General features: G+C 47.6%; 1 protein-coding gene across 2 annotated transcripts in view; it reads right to left on the minus strand.

Moving 5' to 3' along the window:
- Window positions 1–1,691: 1,691 nt before the first annotated feature.
- The window catches only part of CLMN (calmin), a 132,998-nt gene continuing 116,820 nt past the window's right edge, over window positions 1,692–17,869 (minus strand). For both annotated transcript variants that reach the window (XM_029597882.1, XM_029597883.1), the window contains exons 10-13: window positions 14,571–14,758; window positions 14,277–14,349; window positions 13,937–14,001; window positions 1,692–6,453 (exon numbers count right to left, since the gene is read on the minus strand). In XM_029597882.1, the coding sequence (XP_029453742.1) occupies window positions 6,273–6,453; window positions 13,937–14,001; window positions 14,277–14,349; window positions 14,571–14,758 (507 nt within the window). In that variant the 3' untranslated portion in view covers window positions 1,692–6,272. The remainder of the gene's footprint in view (window positions 6,454–13,936; window positions 14,002–14,276; window positions 14,350–14,570; window positions 14,759–17,869) is intronic.

Genomic DNA, 17,869 nt, shown 5'->3' on the forward strand with positions numbered 1-17,869 from the left:
TTGTTCTACCTTCTTCAATGTTACTTCATTGCTAGATACCAAAGGGTCTATACTTAACAAGGCTAACTGCATTTCTTTAATGCTAGTATTTAAATTTACAATATTATTTTGTAACGAAGTCATGGTTTGCCACAGCGTTTCCATAGATATTTGTTTAGGACTCTCAAGTTTAGCATTAGGGGTAGAAGAAAGAGTTAATATTCCTGCTAATTCTTGTTTAGCCTTATCCCCCATAGGAGATGAGGGCTCCTTTCTTCCAAGTATCTCAGATCTCTCTTCGGTTTCACCCGACTTCACTCCATCTCTCTGCTCCACTAGATGACAAATGGGATCTCTTCCACCCATTTCTTCATGTATTGCCTCTTTTGCACCAGGAACCTCCTCAAACGGGCTCATCTCAGAAAACGCAGTCCGCATAATAGAAGAGCCTGGTTCACTGACACTTGCAATACACTTGGGAGGAGTTGGAGTCGTTGGGGCTCCGGGACTAAGACTGACATCGCCTAGCAGTGTAGGTGCTTGCTCCTCACCTGCAACTGCACCCAGGCACTCCGGAATCAAAGTTTCTGTGAGTGGGTAGTACCCTGTTAGCCTTGTTTGTATGGGAGTAAGTTTTGCAGGGATTGAGGCTTCCTGCCTAACCTTCCTTTTGCGTTTTGTGTGCGGCATAATATTTAATATCAGAGACAAAAAAAGCAAGAACTGGGTTTACTCACACTTCTGTAGAACAGAAACGATATGATTGGGGTGAGGAATCTGCAAGATTTAATCCAGAAAAACAAGAGAGAGTGCCGCCTTCCCCGGCCTAAGCCGGACCAAGCTGCGCGCCCCTTATGGAGCGCGCGGCTTAGGCAGCGCACCGATGGTGGCGGTGCGCCACCAGCTGCCTGTTTTATAGCAGCTGGCGCTCTCCACTGACATCACCGGGGTTGCCTCCCTCTAGGTCCCGGAGCCCGAAGCCCGCAGGTGTTCCAGGGGTTGAAGATATTCAAAAGCGCTCCCTCCAGGTAAGACGGGGTTTGGGACACCTCTCTCTCTCCACCAGCTCCCAAAGTTCTTTTCCACCAGCTGCCTGTTTTATAGCAACTGGCGCTCTCCACTGACGTCACCGGGGTCACCTCCCTCTAGGTCCCGGAGCCTGCAGGTGTTCCAGGGGTTGAAGATATTCAAAAGGGCTCCCTCCAGGTGAGACGGGATTTGGGACACCTCTCTCTCTCCACCAGCTCCCCAGCAATCTCATTCTTATGCTGTTTGCGGGTTGCTTTGAAGACGGCATTGCTTCATAATACATTTGCATCCTATATCAGTTTTTATTTGCAACATTAATAAAATAGGAAGAAAAAAGTGATTCTTTTTTTTTTGTAAAAAAGAGCAAGATGATTATAAAGAGGCACTTAGACAGAATTCACAAACGGGATAGCTCCTCTCACCTCTCAGTCAGTGCCACCTTGACTCATGGTTCCAAGTGCTTCTGTTGGTTGTTGGGCTCTGAATAAATGAGTGCCAGGGCCTCTCTGCCCCACTGCTTGGCATCCCTGTACGAACAGTCACTGGGGAGCAGGAGGATGGCCCCTGCTTGATATTTTAAGTTCTTCTGATGATCTCTACCCTTTCCTATTTGTTAAACTGTTCCCCTGCAGACCTACAAATTATTTCGAGCAGACAAAAATAAAAATTATTACCCATTCAAATGTCTTTCTTCAGAAAATCAGTATTTATTAACATGAGAAAAGTGTGTACAGGATGCATCTGGCTAAGAAAATCTGTCACAGTTTACGTAGTTCACTTTTGGACAGTAGCGCCTTGCACACAGTATCAGGTTTTTGCTAGACTATACTGGCAGGAAAAAAAAAATCTGTTTTCAATCAAAATTAGCTGGGAACAATAAGTACAAAGATTGAGAGTACAGTACTGATTTTGGGTAGGGCCAGGTGTCACACGTTTCTGTGTCTACTGGCAGCCATCGCCTCTCAGGATTAAGCCATACCACAGATGTCTCTTTCCATAACAAGACACTACTGCTGGTCCTCAGCTACAGAGAGATAAAATCAGTGTTATTTTAGGGAAATTAATTAAAGGGCAGGGAAAAAAAAAAAGCCTCACATTTTCTTTGGTCTTCCGGAGTCAGGATTTTTGGGAATGAAATCCTGACGTGCGGATGGCTGAATGTTCTAGAAAAATAAACTCACAAAAGTCACCAGGACATTTGATTATATACTCTAGCACGGATCTTTACCCAGGCAGTGGGAAATAGATAGCGCGCTGTGACACCCCCTTTCCTCCAAGAAGTGCTTCGTGAATAGCTGCTGTATTCCACAATGGCTCACGCGCACAACGGAATGGACAAAGGACAATTATCCCTGCCGACACCTTGTTTACTGGATAGTCGGGAGCTCTCGCTGTTCCGGGCGGAAGGCCAACTTTGTTTCTTGAGCCGGGCTCCTGAACTGGGGCACTCTAAGGCTGAGCCCTGCAGCATCGACGCTCGCAAACTATTGTGAGAAGGGGGAAGCACCAGAGGTCACTTATGGTCTACTTCCTCGGTCGCAGGAGGCTGCCAAGGCCTCAGATCTATACAGGGAAGGGCGGGTGCTGAAACGCTACGTGCCAGCCAGGATAACCCGGGCTCCAGACGGCTGCATAAAGTAGTCGTTGGCAGTCCTGGGAGTCTCGGTCCCGATAACCCAAACAGTGGAAGAACAGATCAAAAAGGCCATGCTGTACTAAATTTGGCATTTACTAGATATCTAAATGCTTATGTACACATTTTCATAAATTAAGTCATACACGACCGGTAATTTGCACGCGCTAGTCCTTTGAATAAAGGGACCAGTACATCTGGGCTCCAAGAACTCAGTTCTTGATATGCTGTAAGTATCATTCCAAAATAGTTTGTGGATTTTATTTCACAGTTTTCTATTTTTGTGCATGCAAAAGAAAGGCCTGCTCTGACATCTCTGTAAATGAAATCTAATCAGGAAACTAGCAATTAACTGAAGCCAAATCTTAACTGGATAGGCCATTTTGGTCTTTAGCTGCCATTTACTATGAGGTCCATATTCCAATGGCTTTGGCTGGCTAACTGTGGACTTAGCTGGCCAAACTGCATTCTTTGAATCTCCCTCAGAGTATATTTGGCTAAGGACTTAGCCAGCTAAAAATTTACCCAGAGAAGTTCCAGGGTGGAGCTAAGCTATCCAAGTAACTCCGATTTTCAGCATGCTCCAGCTAACTTAGCTGGATAATATCAGAACCGCCTGAAAGGTAGCCGGATAAAAGAACAAGTGAAGCATTTAAGGTGAGAAAGGGAAGTGTTTGGGTCTTAAAAATGATTCACCATGCGAGTATTGGCTTGCTAAGAGAAGCCCAGGCTCAACCAGCTTTCTCGTTCCTTGAAGGCTCGAGAAGTGAGAGGCTGAGAAAGTACGATGACGGATCGAGGGGGATTTTGACACTTTTTTCCACCACCCAGAATTGAACTGACCTGAAACCCCCCCCCCCCCCCCCATGTAAAAAACAAGTTTTAAGATTCCCGAGTCTCTGACCCGCCTCTAGTTCTGAGCAGAAAGGGGTGGGGGGGGGGAGGGGCATTTTCAAACTGTCCGCACTGGGACAAAGTCTACGGAGAATTTTTTTTAGCTTGCAAACTTTGCACCAGTTGTCAAGGCACGTACTTTCCCTTGGAAATTTGTCATGGGGATAAAGTACTCGTGGACGGTTGAGCCTGCTTTTTTGTGCAGGAAGAAGTTTGCTGGAAAAGTCCGCGCCTGTGGTGGAAAATGAATCCACGCGTGTGCTCTTCCTGTCCCACCCTAAACCTGGACCTGGGAAGGCCTCCTCGTCTTGTGGCTTAAAAGCACCTGCGCCATGGAAGGACGTTTGGCTACACCGAGGGAGGGCAATTTTCGGCTGGCCAATCTGCATGGCCCAAACTTCTTTTACCCCCATATAAAATGACCTGGAAACCTGCCCTCATGAATATTAAACTATGCGAACGGGAAAGCCAGTAGAGGAGCCCCATTCGCAAGGGGGCTTGGCCAGACGTGCCAAACTCACGTGCATTGCATCCCATCCCATCCTCGACTCCAGCCTGCTTGGTTGGGGAGGGGGGGGGGATGTGGCGGGAAGGGCTGGAGGAGAATTATGGAATTTTCTCATTGCCCGGCTTGGCAAACTCAACGGGTGACAGACACGTGACCAGCCTACATGGAGCAAGCCACTTGGACTCTTCGGACTTTGCGCTTCCACACATCCTTATTTCACGCTTTGAAGGAAAGATTCAGCTTTTCACTTTCAACCTCCTTTTGAGAGACTCCCTCTGTCGAAGGGTAAAACGGCGCGCCGGTGGTCTGCGAGCAAGCATAAAACAGGGTGGCCAGGAAATTTCAGGAGGCAGTCGAGAGCATCATTGTGGAAGAATCCAAACAATTTGGCAAACAAAACTGCTAGGCTAAAGGATTCTAGCATCCAGCGTCAGGAACCATGTTTTTTGCACAGCATGCTTTTTGTCAAGTTTAACATTCAAGAATGCACAAAAGGTCATTACTTCATTTCAGGGCCAGATGGCAGGATTATGGTGTCCATGGGCAGAGGACCGGGGGGCAAAAGGGTTTCAGAGAGCAACAGGGGGAGTACCAGATTTTGGAGGCCTTCAAAATAAGGCCATGCCCATGCCTAAATCTAGCCCTGCATCATTTGCACTTTCAGTTATGGCTCTTGTCCATGGCGCTGTGATTCCATCGCACAAAAATACAGCTCATATTCCTTAATAAATAAAAGGGCACTACGTAAGCACACAGCAGGGTTATAAAGGACAATTTTTTTATACAGTTCTACTGCTAATTAATATCAAATATACACAAAATAAATTCTTGTGCTAAAAAATTCCATTGTTGTTAAAAATAATTATTCTCAGCTAAACCTTTAAACTTTTAAGACTTGGTAACATCTCCCCATCCACTAAAATACATTTTATAGTGCAACACATCGCACATAAGCAACGATAACGCCAAGTGGGGCTGTCCTGGGTAAGGACGTACAGGTGGTGTCTACAGACGTAGAGATTTTGCTGGTCATCAACATTTTACAAGGGGCTACGTCATTTTGGTTGTGGCCAGCAACCCTGCACCTTTATGAAGGGGAAAAGTTGAGAAAAACACCGTTTTTTATCACCCCCCCCCCCCCCCAAAAATGTGCACATGGCATTCCATAATCATCACACTCGGGAGCAAATTTACCTTGGAAGCTCTCCCCACTATCTGCGATTATTATGCACGCCTGTGCTTTCGTAGACTCTGCACTACTTAGGCTCTCCTGCACCCAACCAGTCCGTGGCAACACCGGCCCCAAGGCATCAGATCGCAGATCAGACTTTCTGTAGGGCAAAAAGGGCTAGTTACAGAATAAGGAACAAGTTGGGTGTAGCAGGGTTGCTGTCCGCTGACAGTGAGATACATGCATTAAATAAACCTGGAAAACACAACACCCCCTATGGCAGCCCAGTCACTTGAATGTGCGTTTCCTCTGCTCTTGGATTTTGTTGACAGGCAGAAAGCAGCTCCCTGTGCTCCTTTATCCGAGGGATGCTCTTGAGAAGCTCCACTGGTGAGGAAATGGGTCATTATGACCCGAACGCCAAAGGCCCTCACACCACCACGTTTAAAAATGTTTAAAACAGAAAGCAATCCATTCTGCCCCGGGAAGGTGCAGAGCCAGTTTTTATGTTCGCTGCTAGGTAGGGATGGCACCACCCCAAGCTAAATGTCATCCGTCTTCCACAGCTATGGGCATACAGAGATGCAAGCCCCACCAGTGTTTCCGGAGCACAAGTTAAGTTACCAGAATTATTGGTTTTCTCTTCAGTGTTTTAAAAAAGCAAGGCACAAACACACACAAAACGTATATCGGTTCCTCAATCCACCCACCGGAGAAATCCATGGTCACAAAACATGGCTGTAGCCAGTACTGTGGAAAGAAGAGGTCTTTTTGATAGGTCGTTCCAGCACAATTTATTCACGTGTTTTTTTGTTTTTTTCATCAGAGTCTATCTTCCTGTTAAGCAAAAGGCCAAAAAAAAATTTCAGGCCTCTGGGACATAAAGATCCCCGAAGCATCCTTTTCCTCTGACTAGGTATATACAAAATGCAATGTGCTAGAACAGTACCATTAATTTGTAAATTAGTTAATAGGGGGGTCTCTCTGTTAGCGCCAAGTGGCTTTCTTTGTGTTTATCTTGATTAACGGATTTGTATATTATAATCGTATCGCTGTGTTTATTGCTGAAGAAACGTTACTTTGCCAATGCTCAGTTCCGGAAGGATCAGGAGGAGGTAGACAAAGAGCCACAGCAGAAGAAGGAAGTACAAGACATCTGGGAAGTGCTGAGACAGCGAAAGCATTTCTGGCTCGGAGCACATTTTTCGTTTGGGCTCAGCCTCCCACTTGACTTTCTTCCTGCAAAAACAATGACAGGGGAAGTAATGAACACACATGGAGTTTTGGTTTTTTTTGTAATTTCCAAAATTTTAAAATACTCAGTTCCTACAGTTCCTGTGCAAGGCAAAGCAAAGGTTCTGACTGGCTACCGGCAGGGTTATTTGTCTTACTGCCCCTCTGCTGTCGCTTCCCAATGACGGCCCTGGAAGGAAGCTCACTGGAAGCTTAGCGTCTGCTCACTCTTACGGTATCCTCCAAGGGGACTTTTGTGCAGAGTGACGGTTGGGTGCACATCCGCTCTGTTGGGAGGCCCGACAGTTTCTGTACCTCCAGTTACAAGAGTAAAAAGTTATTAGGATGCAGGATAACCCTTCGATAATGCCCTATCGGCAGATGGCATCTTCTGAGAGACTCGGGTCGGCACTGGGTTTCGCCATTCCTTTTCTCGCTGGAAGCCCACCCTCAGCGGCTTCCTCTGAACTCCCCATCGAGCTGGTTCGTTACTTCCCTACACTGATGATCCGAGTGCAGAGAGCAGTACAGAGGAGCCTGGTAAATCAGGGCAATTTACAAAAAAGGAAAATTGGTTCTTACCTGCTAATTTTCGTTCCTGTAGTACCAAGGATCAGTCCAGGACAGCTGGGTTGGGTCTCCCTTCCAGCAGGTGGAGTTAGAGAGAAAAGTTCAAGGCACCCTATGATAACCCAGTGTGCCACCTGCGAACCCCCAGTATATTGAATAACAAAGCAGAAATTATGGAAGTAGAACAATCAATGACTAGATCAATAACCAAAAACTATATACAGGAAAAAGAACATGGAGAAAATAAAAAATCGGCATTCTTCAGTGTTTCCTAAACCTTGCAGAGAAAGAGATAAAAAAAAATCAAGTGAGCGGACTCTCCGGAAAAAATATGTGGGCGGGCGTCTGGACTGATCCTTGGTACTACAGGAACGAAAATTAGCAGGTAAGAACCAATTTTCCTTTCCCTGTACGTACCAGGATCAGTCCAGACTGCTGGGATGTACCCAAGCTGCCCTAAATGGGGTGGGATCCGGAGAGTCCCGCCCGCAGCACACTGCTGCCAAAGTATTCGATGTCCGGAGCCCTAACATCTAAACGATAATGTTTAGCAAAAGTGTGCAAAGATTTCCAAGTCGCCGCTCTGCAGATCTCCTGCGGCGAAACACATTGGCTCTCAGCCCAGGAAGCCACCTGAGATCAAAGCGAATTAGCCTTCAGACCATCAGAACTGGCCGGCCATGACAAATGTATGCCGAAGCGATGGTGTCCTTCAGCCATCGCGCAATGGTAGCCTTGGAAGCCTGAAATCCCTTCTTAGGACCGCTCCATAAGACACAAAGGTGGTCTGAGAGACGAAAAGCATTAGTCACTTCCAAATATTGCAGGAGCACCTGGCGTACATCAAGCCTCCTCAAGTCTCTAGCCTGAGGAGAAGACCGATCTAAATCGGAAACACCGGCAGCTCTACCGACTGGTTGACATGAAACACCAAAACCACCTTAGGCAGAAAGGAGGGAACTGTCCGCAGCAAAATCCCTGAATCCAAGATGCGCAAGAATGGTTCCTGGCAGGACAAGGCCTGAATTTCCGATATATGCCTAGCGGAACAGATCGCCACGAGGAATACCGTCTTGAGGGTTAAATTCTTCAGGGTAGCACGCTTAATAGGCTCAAAAGGAGGGTTGCAGAGCCCACAAAGTACCAAATTCAAACTCCACGACGGACAGAGTGCTCAAATTGGCGGATTCAAATGTTTGGCCCCCTTCAAAAAACGAGCCACATCTGGATGTGCTGCAAGAGACGTACCATCAACAGTACCAAGCAAACAGCCCAACGCCGCTACCTGAACGCGGAGCAAACTGTAAGCTAATCCCTTCTTTAAACCATCCTGCAAGAATGCCAAAATGTTAACTACAGTGGCTCAACGCGGACCTTCCATACCCGAACATAAGTAATAGAGGTAGAGGTTTTTCTCGAGCGGAGCAGAGTGGTGATAACCGCATCCGGGTAACCCTTCTTTCTCAGCTGCCGCCTCTCATAAGCCAAGCCGCTAGACAAAAGCGAGCCGCCTGATCGACAAATACCGGACCCTGCCAAAGCAGGTTGGGCAGATGACCGAGAACCAAGGGGCCGTCGACCGCTAGGTTGATGAGGTCTGCAAACCACGGTCTCAGTGGCCACTCCGGAGCTACGAGAATCACGGGACCCCTGTGGGACTCTATTCGTCTCAAGACTTTTCCCACCAGCTGCCAAGGAGGAAACACATAGAGGAGCACGTCGCGGGGCCACGGGAGGACCAGGGCATCTACCCCTTCCGCCTCGTGCTCCCTCCGGCGACTGAAAAAATGAACTGCCTTCGTATTCATGCGAGTAGCCATCAGGTCCAGTCGGGGCGTCCCCCACTGACGAGTGAAGAGCCTCATTGCCTCCCCAGATAGCTCCCACTCTCTGGGGTCTAGCTGCTGGCGACTGAGAAAGTCTGCTTGAATGTGTCCACTCCGGCTATGTGAGAGGCCGCTAAACGAACCAGATGGCGTTCTGCCCAGACCATCAGCCTGTCTGCCTCTGTGGCGACCGGATGACTCTTCGTACTGCCTTGCCTGTTGATGTATGCCACCGTCGTCGCATTGTCAGAGAGAACTCTCACTGACCGATGCTGAACAAGTAGAAAACTGCGTAACGCCAAATGAACCGCTCTTGTCTCCAAGCGACTAATGGACCACTTGGACTGCTGGGGTGTCCACTGCCCCTGAGCCGATTGTGACTGGCAGATCGCTCCGCAGCCAGAAAGACTGACATCCGTCGTCACAATTATCCACTGGGGATTCTCGAGATCCATTCCCTTCTGTAAGTGATCGGGGACTAACCACCATTCGAGACCAGACCGGGCTGGCTCCATGAGGAGCAGAGGCAGATGGAACTCCTCTGACTTGGGATCTCAATGGGAAAGCAACGCTCTCTGTAAAGGTCGTAGATGGGCAAACGCCCAGGGGACTACCTCCAGATTAGATGCCATAGAACCAAGAACTTGCAAATAGTCCCATACTGTGGGTAATGGGAGAGCCAGAAGGCGGCGCACCTGAGACATCAACTTGAGCATTCTGTCCTGTGGGAGAAAAACTTTGCCCACAACCGTGTTGAAACGGGCGCGCCCAGGAACTGCAAAACCTGGGACGGTACCAATTGACTCTTGTCGAAGTTGACTACCCAACCGAGGGCATGAAGACGATGTAAGACCTTCTGAATCACCACCTTGCAAAGAGTTTCCGACTTCGCCCGGATGAGCCAGTCATCCAAATAGGGATGAACCAGAATCCCTTCTTGTCTGAGGGCTGCTGCCACGACCACCATCACCTTGGTAAACACGCAAGGAGCCGTTGCTAGACCGAACGGGAGCGCCCAAAACTGGAAATGTTTGCCCAAGACCATAAACCGGAGAAATCTCTGGTGACTCTCCTGGATTCCTATGTGTAGATAAGCTTCGGTCAGGTCCAAAGAGGCCAAAAATTCACCTTTGTGGACAGCTGCAATGACGGACTTCAACGTTTCCATGCAAAAACGAGGCACCCGAAGCGCCCTGTTGACCGTCTTTAAGTCCAGTATCAGCCGGAAGGAACCCTACTTCTTGGGCACCATGAAGTAGATGGCGTATCGTCCGGTCTGATACTCGGACATTGGGACCGGAACAATCGCCCCTAGATCTTTCAACCGGTTCAAGGTCTGGAGTACCAACTGTTGCTTTTGCTGGGACCCGCAAGGGGACACCAAGAAAAGGTCCCGTAACGGGCGAGCAAAATCCAACGCGTAACCGTTTTCTATGATATTTAGAACCCACTGATCCGAGGTGATTTTGACCCATTCCTCGTGAAACAGAGAGAGACGTCCTCCAATCTCTGGAACCGAGGAACGGGCTGGTGCACCTTCATTGGGCAGACTTGGTGGCAGCGAAGGCTTGGGAGGTTCCCCTACGGAGAGGCCGCCTCCCGCGAAAGGAATGGGCCCAAGCCTGGGACCGTGTGGGCTGCTGCCTCAGAGCAAAGGACGGGGTCCTACCCGTCCAGAAACGGTGTTGACCATGAAAACGCCCCCTGAACGATCCAATAGTGCGAGAAGAACGAGGCTTGTCCTCTGGAAGTTTGTAAACCTTATTATCCCCCAAGTCTTTAATGAGATGTTCCAGCTCCTCACCGAATAACAAGGTTCCCTTAAATGGGAAGGAATCCAGCTGCAACTTTGATGTGGCGTCAGTCACCCAATGGCGGAGCCAAAGAAGTCTTCTAGCCGAAACTGCGGAGGCCATCGTGAGAGAGGAGGTACGTAGAAGATCATATAAGGCATCAGCCGTATGGGCCACCACTGACTCCAAACGATTCCCCTGTTCCAGCTCTGCCGAGGGAAGATCCTGAGAGGTGAGCAACTGCTGTACCCACCGAAGGGTAGCTCTCTGCATGAGGCTACTGCACATTGGCGTCCTAACACCTAGCGCCAAAACCTCAAAAATTCGTTTGAGAAGAACCTCGAGCTTCCTATCCTGGAGGTCCTTTAGAGCAGTGCCTCCCGTCACCGGAATGGTCGTGTGCTTAGCGATTGCGGAGATGGCAGCGTCCACCTGAGGGACATTCAACAACTCCAAGGAGTCTTGCAGAAGCGGATAGAGTTTTTCCATGGCCCTACTAACCCTCAGGCTAGCCTCTGGCATGTCCCATTCCCGAATAAGCAGCTGCCGAAGCTTCGGATGAAAGGGAAAAGCTTTAGGTGGAGCCCTGAGCCCCGCAAGAACCGGATCCCCTGGGGAAGGATCCACCACTGGCTGCAGTGCCGGAATATCAAGCTCTTCCAGAACATGAGGTATGAGAGGGTCCAACTCCTCCCTGCGAAATAATCAGAGCACCTGTGGGTCATCCCCTTCCACCAGAGCAGAATCTTTGATATCATCGCCTGCCGTGTCCACCATGGAAGGGTTTTGGGACGCAGGATCCTGGGGAATAGCTGGTGGGGGAACCACCGGAACAGGAGCTAGACGGGATACAGGCCCATCTGCAGGTCTAGGTACCTTAGCCGGTGGGGACTGCTGGCCATCGAAATCTGCCTCTGCCTCTAAATAGGCTTTTTGCAGCAGTAAAATAAACTGTGAAGAAAAGGATGCTGCCGCTTTAAGACACCCCCCCCCCCCCCAAGGGCAAGGCAAGAGGCAGGGCTTCCGATTCTGCTAATACCGGTCATTTGGGGCTTAAATTGGGAGGGGAAAGTGGTGGAGGAAGATCCCCTCCCCTCAGACCTTCAGCAGCCATTCCCGCGTTTAGCGGGGACGGGGCAGGCCGATGAAGAGGAGCCGAGTGAGCCCTGCCAGAGCCGCACGCACGCGGCAGAGACACTCTTCTGCCGGAAACAGGCAGATCAGAAGGCCCTTTGCCCCGGGGAGGCAACGATAACAGAGGCTGTCGCCGAACACCGTGACCCCCGTGGCATGGCAGACAAAGTGAGAGAAAGAAAAAAATCAGTAAGTTCTCCTGTGCCCAGTAATGAAAAACAGACCTTGCTTTTTTTTTTTTTTATTTACAAAAAATGGAGTGACTGCCACAGGGGAATGTACCTCCCTGGAATGTCACTCTAAAGTAGCTCCCTTCAGAGGAATTAAGTGTCTCTGGAATCAGAGGGGGGAGGGACCGGCCCACCGGTAAATCCCCCCTACCCGGGTATTAACAAACTTCCTCCAGGTATCAAGGCTTGTGGGCACAGAGTCCGTACTGCTCTCGTGTAATTTCTTTCTTTCTTTTTTTTTTTTTTTATATGTACTTACTAAAGGTTTGATCTAGTCAATGATCATCAGGGATTAAAGAACCCCTTTGCTCTTAATAGAAAGAAACACTCAACTTTAGAGAGGATCAGGACCGCAGGGATGTCTTCCTTCACCTGCTGGAGTCAGAGAAATACTGGGGGATCGCAGATGGCACACTGGGTTATCAGAGGGTGCCTTGAACTTTTTTCTCTGACTCCACCTGCTGGAAGGGAGACACAACCCAGCAGTCTGGACTGATCCTGGTACGTACAGGGAAAGCCGATTATGCAGGTGAAAAGGACTGAAAGAAACTTGCCCACCCCCTTAACCGGGCCTGAAGTACCTGCGGGATTCTTAGCCACATTAGGCAGAGGTGTTTTGGAAAGTGGGGCGGGTGGCCAGGAAGGAAAATAAGATGGCAGATGGCAGGTTCAACTCTACGTCTATTATTTTAATGAGAAAAGTGCCTGTTTTTAAGCCTGCAGGCAGATGCAGCTTTGTACCCCGGGCACTTTTTTAAAGGGACAGTGAAAAAGGACTTCAGCATATGCACAGAGTCCAAGGGGTGAGGGGGGGATTGGGAAGGACCCGTGGGCTCTGCGCCTTTGCTGGGCTGTTTTGAAAATTGCCCCAATATGCATTTACCAACCTCTCCCTTCACCTCCCCTCCAGCGATTCTGGGCCAGTCCTTACTGTGCAATATATGGGCATAGACCCCCTTCCCATCCAGCCGGCGGTGACATTGTTTTGCATTGTGATTCTAAGCTTTCATAGATTGGGCTACAACAGCGCCGTAGCAAGCCGGGATTTTCCTGTTCCCAGCAACAGCACAGAGGAATATCGCACACTATCCCTGTTCCGCTCAGCCTTGCAGATTATTATTATTTTTTTTTTTATCTTGGCAGACAGTTCCAGTCACCCTTTGCCAAGACTATACTCCACCACAACAATTAGTCCCTCCAATGCCCTCTCACTTCCTTGCCTGATATTTATTTAATTCATTTATATTCCACTGCATCCATAAAATAAGATCTGTGCGGAGTACAATAAAGCATTCATAATTATGCATTAACTAGATCCATTCAACACTTACAATACACTAATTGTTAAAAATCTGATATTCATACACTGCCACAAGTTCTGTGCGGAGAAACATTTATTTGCAGTGCATCATGGAAAACTAAGATGGCTGCCCTCACATCCTCATTTCATCGTTCTTTACGTTTGAAACAGAGGGAAGATAAGCATATTTTACTGTTACACCTTGCAAGTTTTAAGGTGTTTGGGCAGGTGTGTGGCTTGTCTTTCTTGACAGTGATGAACTGCTGCCCCTGCTATCTATTAGGTAGGTGCTGTTTTTCAGCAATACACATTTCAATAGAGTAAACAAAGTAGACGACAGCAAGTAAGGACCAACTGGCCCACTCAATCCGCCTTATTGCCCCTGCTTACGCTGTGCTAGTCAAGGCTATTTCACAATTGTGAGGCACACAAGCCTGATCGCCTGTAGGATATTGTGCCTCAATCACCCAGGTTTGGCCAAGATGGCCGAATTTCTAATTGAGTTTTCTTCACATCAAGTGACTAAGTTCACTGTTCTCACTTCCTGGAACATTATGAATCCTCCCTCATGACCGGTACAAGATCTGGAAGCACTGTGTGCTGTGCAGCATTTGTCTTGCAAGCAAAGCCACCTACCTGTTTATAACATTTGCTTCTCCAAGTATGTTCACATTCTTCTCTTCAGTTTTGCCGCCCAGATCCTAAAATGGAATGGCATTCAACAATTAAATAAGACTAACTATTGTGGCCGCGTGCATTTAGCCAGGCTAGTCCATTGACTACAGGTCCTGGAAGTCCAGAAGAATGGGGCGGCTGTTTAAAACCAGCCTTCAACTGAAAGAACATGACCACGAAACCCGGCTGCTCTCATTCTCCAAATGCAACATGGAGGGCAGCCACAAGTTACAGCAGCAAATTCTTTCAATTCATTTTAAGAGAATTCGTAATATTAATGACTTCAGTTACAACGAAATACCTGCAGGCTAACCACGTCAGATGCTGTAGAGTTGTACTGTTGGTAATTAATGTTGGTATCACTCGAAGTGGGTCTGGAAAAAAACAACAACACACACACAAAATTAATACGTTTCCTCTTAAGATTTGAACCAGAGCAAATTATAATCCATTTCTTCATGGATATGCCTTAGTTCTGTGAACCACACTGAACCTGACTATGAATTGTCCCTGTGGAGTCGTTTTACTAACAGCCCGTTCACCGAAGACCCAACGGTGCGGCAGGTTACGTGCATGGCGGTGGTATAGTTAGTACCTCAAAAAGACGACGTTTCCATAACCGTCTCCTTCCGTTTCATCGGATAGATGAGCAGACCTATTCTCCTCAGCCCGAAAACTTTCCTCCTGAGCTTCGTCGACCTTTATCTTTCTCGCCTTCGGTTTCCCATGCATTCCTTGGCCCAGCACTGCTGCTGACGCATCCTCAAAATGGTTTTCGATGGGCTACATTTCCCAGAAACAACAAAACACACCCACAAAAAAAAGAAGTTATCGCGAGGTAAGCTTTACAATTCTCGTCCTTTCAGGTGAGTTACATTTAGGCACACCGCGGCAGGAGGGGCGTCTACCACACTTGTTCCAGTTCTAATGCAAAAGAAGCACGCTTGTCGGGCACCAGCGGTCTTCCCACTGAAAACAGTGAAGGAAAATTGTGAAGCAAAATTTTAATAAATCCTCACCAGTGTCTTCTCTCTTTCTGCCCCCCTTCCCCTTCTCTTGGCAAATAAAAGATGTGTTAAAATTAAAACCTGCGGGAACGCCTTATTCTCAGACCTGGGGGCAGCCCATGGAAGAGGAATGGAGGAGGAGGAGTGGAAAGCAGCTATGGGCAGAGGTGCACGGCTCCACCCAGCCTATCCCACCCAGTGCTGCCCTAGGCTGACACTTACAGTACAATCACCCTCCAAGTACCACAGTGTTAAGCTTAGATAACGTTTGTCGGACCACAGAATGCAACGCTTGGGGAGAATATTCTTCCTTGGTCCTTACTTATGAAGCTTGTGTCCAACATCAGAAGGGTTCACTGAAAATAAGGGTCACCTCGCCTGTCGTGACCCCTGACACGGTGCCGCGTTTCCAATCCCTCGGCAGCGGGACCATCCAACAGTCACGATGGAGGCTCTTTAGCAGTGAAAAGCTTTGTGTTTTGCCCCCTGATGCAGAAAGGATTCTAAACACGGCACCTTGCCGGGATTTTGGTACATGCTAAGTAATCTTTCTTTCCAATGAGCACTTTTGATTTGGATAAGGACCAAGGAAGAATAAATATCAAACTGTCCTTAGTTCAAAAACCCATGAAAGGAACAATGGAAAAAAAGTGTGAAAGCAGGTGACAGATGTTACCCAACATTCAAGTCTCATTTGTTAGTCTGAGCGTCAGAGAGCCGGGGGTTAAGTGCTAGACCTTTACCCCAGGCTTGCTGACACCTGAACTAACAAATTGGTACGGAATATTTGGTAACATCTGTCGCCTGCATCCATTTATCTAACCCATTCCTGCCCCTACTTCTAACCCAGCTGTCGTAGCAACAACCTTTGGCCAGGGGCTGTGGCCCTGCCTCTGGATCCCTCCACAGAATCTCCAGCCCTGGCTGACCCCAGCAGTTTTTCAGACCGTCCAAGTCCCTTCTTCAGATCTGTTTTGCTATGTATGTCATTTTGGTGAGTTGTAGTCCTTCATGAGAGTCGAGGGTGAATGGGTTTTTCGCATTAAGGGTGGATGGTATTACATTTTTTTATTCTGATGTATTTTTAGATATTTAATGCTTGTCATTGTACTTTTATTCTTGTTGTAAACTGCCTTGGGATTGCTTTGGGTGAGGAAGGTGGTACATAAAAGGTGAATGCTAAACAGGGGCTGCTCGCTGAGCACAGGTAAGCAGGCAGGCTAGAAGCGGAAGACCAGCCAATGCTATCCACACACAGCAGGGAGGGACACCCCTTACTGACTATGCTAATTCATTTCTGGATGTGCTATTTCACGTCACTGTTCCCTGCATCACACAAGGATTTGTCACAGTAACGCAGTACATCACAACACGGAAAGGATCAATTGGCTCACCCAGTCTAGCCAGTTGTCTTCCTCTCTGCTTCCCTACTACTTTGCTAATGTGGACATATATATTTTTATCATACTTAAACCAGTACTGGCTCTCTTCCATGTTTCTTACCCATCCTTTCAGCCCTATCCCAACTAGTGTTTTCTGTATCTGTCCCAAGTGTGTTTACTGTTGTGGTTCTGGTTTCCATCTCCGCTGCTGGCAGGGCCAATCCAGGCTTGGTCCATCTTCCTCTTTGGTTCTTAAAAGACCCACACTTAATACAATCCCCATGTCCCTTCCCATGTTTTACCACCAAGCTTGGCCATAATCCAAACAGCCATCTAAACTAGCGGGACTATTGTAAAAACACCCATGCTCAGTATACCTGCTGTAACTATGAGCATTCTGTGCAGATAAGCCCAATGCAGCCAAACCACCAATGCTAGAATTGTAACCAGGGCCCTTCTGTACAGACTAGCCAAGTCTTCCTTGAACTCTAAACATGTAGATAAAGGTGAGCTGGTTGATGTAGTGTATTTGGACTTTTAGAAGGCGTTCAACAAAGTCCCCCATGAGAGACTCCTCAGGAAATTAAAAACTCATGGGACAGGAGAGAGTGTCCTACTGTGGATTGCAAACCAGATAAAAGACAGCAAATAGAAGGTAGGACCAAATGATCAGTATTTCTAAAGGAGCAAAAGTCATTAGTGGAGTCCCACAGGAAATCGGTACTGGAACCTAAGCCATTTAACATATTCATCTGGAAAAAGTAATGAAAAATAAGGTGATCAAAATTTGCAGATGACACAAAATTATTAAGTCCAAAACATTCAAAAGAATAACACTCAGCCGCTGACTTTTTAATATTCAATAGGCACAAAGGCTTAATTTGTAAGGACCATCCCATATTGGGATGATGAAACATATGTTGGGGACTCGCTTGACTGAACGTAAGAGTTGCCTACACCCGAGAAAAAAGGAAGCACCTTTGGTTGCCTATTTCCTCGAATTCCAACATACTTTGCAGACATACGATGTGCGAGAACACTGGCATGGGGGAATAGGGTTCTCAATCTGGCACAAAAGGAGCAAGCTTGCATCTTTCATATGACTACAGTGGCCCCACATGGGCTGAATAAGGAAATCGAATGGGCTGCTTTTCTTTAAATGGAGATCCTGGTGATGTCATCAGGGTATTCGCTCGACAATTACTCTTTAAAAGGACGCTGTATGTCGTCAGCTCATTTATTTATTTATTTAACAATTTTAAATATACCGACGTTCGTATGGCACATCACGCCGGTTTACAGGTAACTCAAATATAGGAGGAAATTACATAAGAGCAGGAGACGAAGTCATGCACAGCTAAGCTTTTTTGATCCTTGCCTGGGACGCCGCGCTGATCTATTTCCAAGTACGATTCTGATGAATGCTCCACATTATCTACCTGTTTTTCATGTGTTCTTCACATTCATTTGCAGAGAGCACAGGTTGGCATTTCTGAATTTGAATT

The sequence above is a fragment of the Rhinatrema bivittatum genome, chromosome 4 (genome assembly GCF_901001135.1).
Source record: "Rhinatrema bivittatum chromosome 4, aRhiBiv1.1, whole genome shotgun sequence".
Classification (NCBI taxonomy): Eukaryota; Metazoa; Chordata; class Amphibia; order Gymnophiona; family Rhinatrematidae; genus Rhinatrema; species Rhinatrema bivittatum.